Source organism: Corapipo altera, unplaced genomic scaffold (assembly GCF_003945725.1).
Source record: "Corapipo altera isolate COAL_440 unplaced genomic scaffold, ASM394572v1 24b, whole genome shotgun sequence".
NCBI lineage: Eukaryota > Metazoa > Chordata > Aves > Passeriformes > Pipridae > Corapipo > Corapipo altera.
In genome coordinates, this window is record NW_020884888.1 from 13732215 (window position 1) to 13738214 (window position 6000).

A 6000-nucleotide genomic window follows, 5' to 3' on the forward strand; every position below is an offset into this window, starting at 1 on the left:
TTGTGTAGGAAGTTTCAAAACAGGCTAGTGAAGCAGGAGGGTGTATGTTTGGATGTCTTTTTTCCTCCCCAGAGTGGTTTAACTGGAACTTCTGCAGTCATGAACCTCATCAAACCCTGCTGCCTCTGAGATCTTGCAATCCCTTCTTCAATCCAGAGCTAATGAACTCTTTGATTTGATTGACTCTTCCTCCTCTTTGCCTCCTTTCTGTCTTCCAGTGTGGGCCCCATCCTTGACTCGTGCAGTACACCTGTGTTCTCTCTCTCTGAATTGTCCTTTCTGCAAATTTCACTCAAATTACACTTAAACTGAGATCAGCTCTTTTGCTTAGGTTATCTCTGTCCATATTCACTCTTATCTGTGTCTCTAGCATCCTCTTTTTAGCAATTTTCTCAGTTGACTTAGGAGTCAGCTTGTACTTAATAGGGTTAAAAGTGAGCTTTTGATCACTTTCCCCATACTCTCTTTTTTTCCTTTGTTTTCCTGTAATGCCAAAACTTCCTTTGTGAGGAAGGTTATATCAAACCCATCACAAACCAATTCCTGGTTACCATTCCTTATATTAAGTTCCTCCTTATTCTAATTTGAAATGCTGTCACGAAGATAATCTACCCTGAAGAAAAAAATTATCATGGTATTTCTCTACTCTTTTCCTCAGGTCTCAATCTCTGGACATCTCCTTCTTCCAAAGTTATGTCTTTTCTTTTGTGGAAAGATCTGTGTAGGTCTATTTTGCGTTTACTGTTTGAAAACGGTGCTTCATCTGCTATAGAAGCCCTTCAGTAAGTCAAATGTTGTTCATATTCCAGCTTTAAACTCTTTCAAGGAACCCAGAAATTATCTACAGGGCCAGTAACATGTGCAAACTGTGACTGAATGCTGCAAAGCTGAGTTACATTTAAAGCAGTTGGGCAAAGTGCCTGGCCCAGGGAGCGTGCTACAGACCTGCTGAACAAAGTCTGCACACTGGAGCACGCAAAGCTCCCTCTGAGATCAGTCGAAGTTCAAAGGTAGAATATAAAACAAAGAATTTTCAGCTTAAGAACATCTCTGCCTGAAACCAGCATATTCACTTATTGTCCTATTGATTTAATTCATTCACCTACATGCCCACATACTGTAAAACATCAAGATGTGTGTGCCCAGGTGGTGTGCCCAGGGTCATTTTGGTGCAATTCACAGGATATGTGCCAGTTGTCAAGTCCCTGACACATCTATGAGATTCTTTCTAATTGTTGACAGCAAGCCAGTTTTTGGGCATATCTTTTGTAATGTGTTGGGCATTTGCATCAGTGTCCTGCTAGCTTCAGCTTCCAAAACTACTTGTTGCTGCTCGTTCTGTAGCAATTCTTCCACAAGTGCACTTTGTATTGAGCTTCCACTGTCCTTTACAGAACTCTTCTGTGTAAGCAGAACTGGGCACATGCCACCCTCATTGACAAATGCCCACAGTCCCAACCTAATACCATAACTGAGAGGACTTCCCTGCAATTTCCTGGTTGACAAGGAATGTGGGTATAGTACTAAGAAGTTGTAAAGGAGGAGAAGAGTGTAACGCAACTTGAAAGCATAAGAGTGAAGAACAAGGGAAGAAACCTATCTTTGGGGGCTTATGGGAACATGAAGAGATCAAAAGGAAGGCAAAGATGGAGAGGGATGGAGAAACATATGAAAAAAAAGAATGGTGATAGAGACAGATGTCAGAATTGAGGGATAAAGATCATAAATTGGGAATGGGAGGACAGGTCACTGGAAATCATTTTCTTTCAGGACCTAAGACTGTACTTCAAATGTCTAGGCCTCTGCTGTCTAACCAGTGCCCCAGCTGCCTCTCATGGCTGGTCCACTTGGCAATAACAGTGTGTTTTTGCTACCAATTACTTAATTTTCTTAGGGCTGGTAATCTCAGGTAGATGAAAACAGCTGTTCTGGGTTCAGGCTGAAGGTCTCACTCACTATCTACTCTCTGACATTTATGGTAACTTTCCTTATATTTGTTCACCCTTGTTACCATCCTCGCAACATTTCCTAATTCCATTCTGTCCTTTCAGAGATCATCATCATCATGGATGGGCTTCGCGAATGAAGATTTGGGGCAAGAGAACATGAATTGCACACTTGTTTTCTCTATTCCCCCTTTTTTTCTTTCTGTTTTTCTCCATTTTAAACGTGTTTCTAGAAATTCCTTGTATTTTATTCGCTATTTTCACCCCTAGTGAGCAGTGTGTTGATATTTTCATGGAACTTGTGATCACTAGCCCAAGATCTCCCTTACAAGTGGCAGTGATCAGTGCAAAGTCCAGTATTCTATATGGGGAGGATTTTTGTGTACAGAATTGCTTCTTTCCATATTCATCAGTCTCCTTGTCAGCTAAGTGAATGGATTTTAAAATGCCAGTCAAGATTAAGTGCAGCTGAAATTCATTATTTCATTATTTGTATTAAGAGAATTTTATATATACAGCTTTATTATTTTTTAGTTTGTTTTAAATAAATCAGGAGTTCTGAATATGAGGAACCTGATCTGTCCTTAGTGCATCTTCATTTTGATACAAATATTACTGTGTATCTAATATGACATTTTCTTGCAGGGACTCACCTCTGATTATAGTAACAAAAGTGTGGGCACTTCATTAACTAACACTAATTGGTTTTCATTGATTTTTTTTTTTTGAGGGGCAAACGTCCATGCAACTGACCCAAGTCGTGGACTGACTTCATGGGAATGGGCTTGTTTCACAGGAAGATCAGAATCTGCCTTCATCATGCAAAAGTTGATGGACAGGCCATGCCCAGAACAGTTTTCTGATCAATATAAACCAGAATGGCCAAAGATGAAGGAACTTCTTGCCAAGGCTGCAGAGCCGAAAAGCTGTTTGCAGAAGATTTCTGAGTGTGTACGGGCAGCTGTCTCATTCCGGTCTTTCTATGGCCCAGAAGAAGATGGGGTCCTTGACCACATGGTGAAGGTGACAACAAGCTTGGGCAGTCCTTTCATTGCTCTGGCATGCCGGACTGTCTGCCCAGGCAGCCCACCCTCTGTTGGTAAACGCAGACTGGCCGTGCAGGAAATCCTTAAGAAGCAGAGAGCAGAGGAGATCCGATCTCAAGACAAAGATCATGTTAGCAGCTACGAGAAGCTCTTTCAGAACTCCAAAGTCACAGTGATCCCCAAGAAGAAGGAACGTCGAGCCAGCCTGCAGCCCATCAGCCTTGCAGTGAACACAGTAGCCACGAGGAAAGCAAGCCTCCTACCGCTTCACCTGCTTAGACGGAGCAGTGTCAGGCCAGGATTTGTCATTCCCAAAGTCCGTGTCAGCAAGGCTCCTCCACCCACCTTCCAGCCAGAAAAGGCGAGAAGGAGGAGCAGTGCAAAGGATGATCCCTATTTGCAGATTCCCAAATGGAGATACAAGGAGCTAAAAGAGGAGCGGAAGAAGGCAGAGGAACAGGACAAGAATAGAGCAGCAGACACTCAAAAGCTGAGGCAGGTGTCTCCTACCCGAAGCAGGACCTGATTTAAAGGCAGTTGTTTAGAAGGTTCTTGAGCTACTAGTCTTGTTATCTGAGCAAGATAACAGACTGAATGCCTTTGTGCAGGCCCACTGTTCATGGAGCTGAAATACTGAGCAATGGCCTTTAAAGCGCAGAAATACAGCAAGGGTTATACCACAGCATGTCTGATGCTTGAGCACAAATGTATTTTGAGGTGGAAGACTTACTAAGTTTACCTGTCTGCTGTTGAGAGGAAGTTCTAAGTGGTGCAGTCCTCTTGCAGATTCCTGTTTTACCAGCTCCAGGTGAATGACTGAGAAACAGCTTGAAAAACAACATATGTGACAGGATTATATTTTGTGTTTGTTCATTTTGTAATGGACAAAATGAAGGAGTTGTGCTTTTGACACTAGACATTCCTTCCTCTCCTTCCATAGGTAAATGTATTGCAAGGTTTTATAGTAATAGTGAAAAGTTTAAAACCAGTGTTGGTGGCAGTGAAAATCCAGGTCTTCAATTGTTTTGGATATACTAAGCACTTTATTTCTATTCCAGTAAACAAAGTTTAAGGATAGGTATTAAACTGTACAGCTCTATACAGTCTGTATGGATACAGGTCTTAATGCATATTGTTTGCTCTGTTAAATATAAAAAGGGCTGCATATGAAATATCTCTGCAGTTGAGGTATTCATATCTTCTGCAGGTATAAATCAAGGGCAGGGACTGATTTCTTTGAAGCAACAGAGAAGCTGAGATAAGATTTGAATGCCACCATCACCTAAGATTTGCCTCCCCTGTTAGGTTTCCCTTTATCTGTTATCTGTTGTTTCCTCTTTAGTCTCAGGGAATTTTTTGTCATTGCATTTAAATGTGAAATAAGGGAGATGATGAGGCACAGGTGGGCTTTTTGTTATTTAAATTCCTGTTTTAAAAACCACCTTTTATTGTGAGCCTTTCCAGATTATAGCCAGGACAAGAAAATTAGGCAGCTTGAAGAAGTTCAATTTTCCCAGGTATCAAGTCCAGCTATATACTAAGAAATGCAGTATCAGGTAGCTCAGGCACTAATGTGGTCAGATGTCACTGTAATCTTTGATACTACACCTCTGGGTGCCCAGGGAGAGCAGTACCTCACCCCTCTCTCTCAACACTGGGAGAAAACCTTCCCTAGTATGTAAGTGCATCTCCAAGCAGCAGTTCCCACAGGTTGCTGAAGGTTCTTGCAGTCCATGTTAAGGCTTCCTTTGGTTTTACCAGCAGTCAGCCTGAGCAGCCTGTCAAACCCTGGCAAATTCTGATAAGGAAGGGCTGTAAACCTGCTGCTTGCTGAAGAAGGACAATGTTCATAGAAGTAGAGGTCAAACACAAACAGCAAGTCATGCAGCACATCTCAGGGTAAGGTTTTGCTCAGGTTTTGTGCCTGTTTGAACTGAAATGTGCTGTGGTGTGTCCTCCTGAAGGTGTAGCTGTGCTGGAAGCCAGGCAGACCCCACCTGCTGCTGTCACTGGCTTCTCCCTTTAATTAAAGAGAGGGGAAACTTTTCCATCCTTTACTCCCACAGCACAAAACCTGGCCGTGGTCTCACTGAATTTGTAATGAAACTGTGCATGTCATGGGAGAAATAAATTCAGCTGATTGAAAACTAGTGCTCAGATCAGCACTGCCAGCTCGCATCTGTGGTGTCAGGGCTTGACAGAGGTTATGACAGATATCTAAAACAAGGATTTTGCACACAGCTTGTTCTTTTTACTTCTTGCTGGAGTAGCTGTGCTGGCCAGACTGCATTGCCAGGTACACTCCCAGGTCGGAGCTGGAGGAATATGCACCTGCTAATACACTTCCTGTGAATATAAAGAGGATTTTAGTCTGCAAGTGCATCAGTGCTGTGCAATTCATAGGCACCAATTTTACAATGGCTTTGGAGTAACCAGAATATAAGTTGAACTTATTACTTTGGAGAGTAGGAAGACAATCTTTTAGCTGTCTGTGGCAAAGGTATCGGGATGGATTTTGAATTGAATTGGATTGAATGGTTTAACTAATAATTTTTTTTTATTGCCAACATAGCATTTTGAAAATTAGCACTCAGATTCAGTATCTGAAAAGCAACCTGTGCTGCAGGTGAGCACTAGAATTTGCACTTTCAGTATCACTTGCAAGAGACAGACAATTGACAGGTGCTCTCAGGGATTAACATACAGTATGTTAGAATTGGGGGCTGAAAATTAAGCCCATTTTCTAATCCTTTGTACTTTACTGTGTTTATGTGCATAAATATGTGATATTTCCATTAAAAGAGGCACAAGCTGTTAAACTTATTTGGCAACCTTATTCTTCAGAGGGGTTTGGGGATGCTGCCTTTCACTTTTCAGGAGATCTAAAAGCCCATTCACTTTCACCAAAGGACTCATCAGCACCACCTGAAATCAGTTTGGTTTCCCTGGAAGTAGTCATTGTGGGTTAACTTCCACTCCTTGTGAATTTTTCCATGGGAGTAAAAGAA

At 42.0% G+C, this 6000-nt stretch overlaps 1 protein-coding gene across 1 annotated transcript in view; it reads left to right on the forward strand.

Annotated features, from left to right (window-relative positions):
- The window catches only part of ANKRD33B (ankyrin repeat domain 33B), a 44981-nt gene extending 39221 nt beyond the window's left edge, over positions 1 to 5760 (forward strand). Inside the window, exon 4 of the mRNA XM_027644036.1 lies at positions 2677 to 5760. Within this exon, the coding sequence (XP_027499837.1) occupies positions 2677 to 3518 (842 nt within the window). The 3' untranslated portion in view covers positions 3519 to 5760. The remainder of the gene's footprint in view (positions 1 to 2676) is intronic.
- The last annotated feature ends 240 nt before the right edge of the window (positions 5761 to 6000 follow it).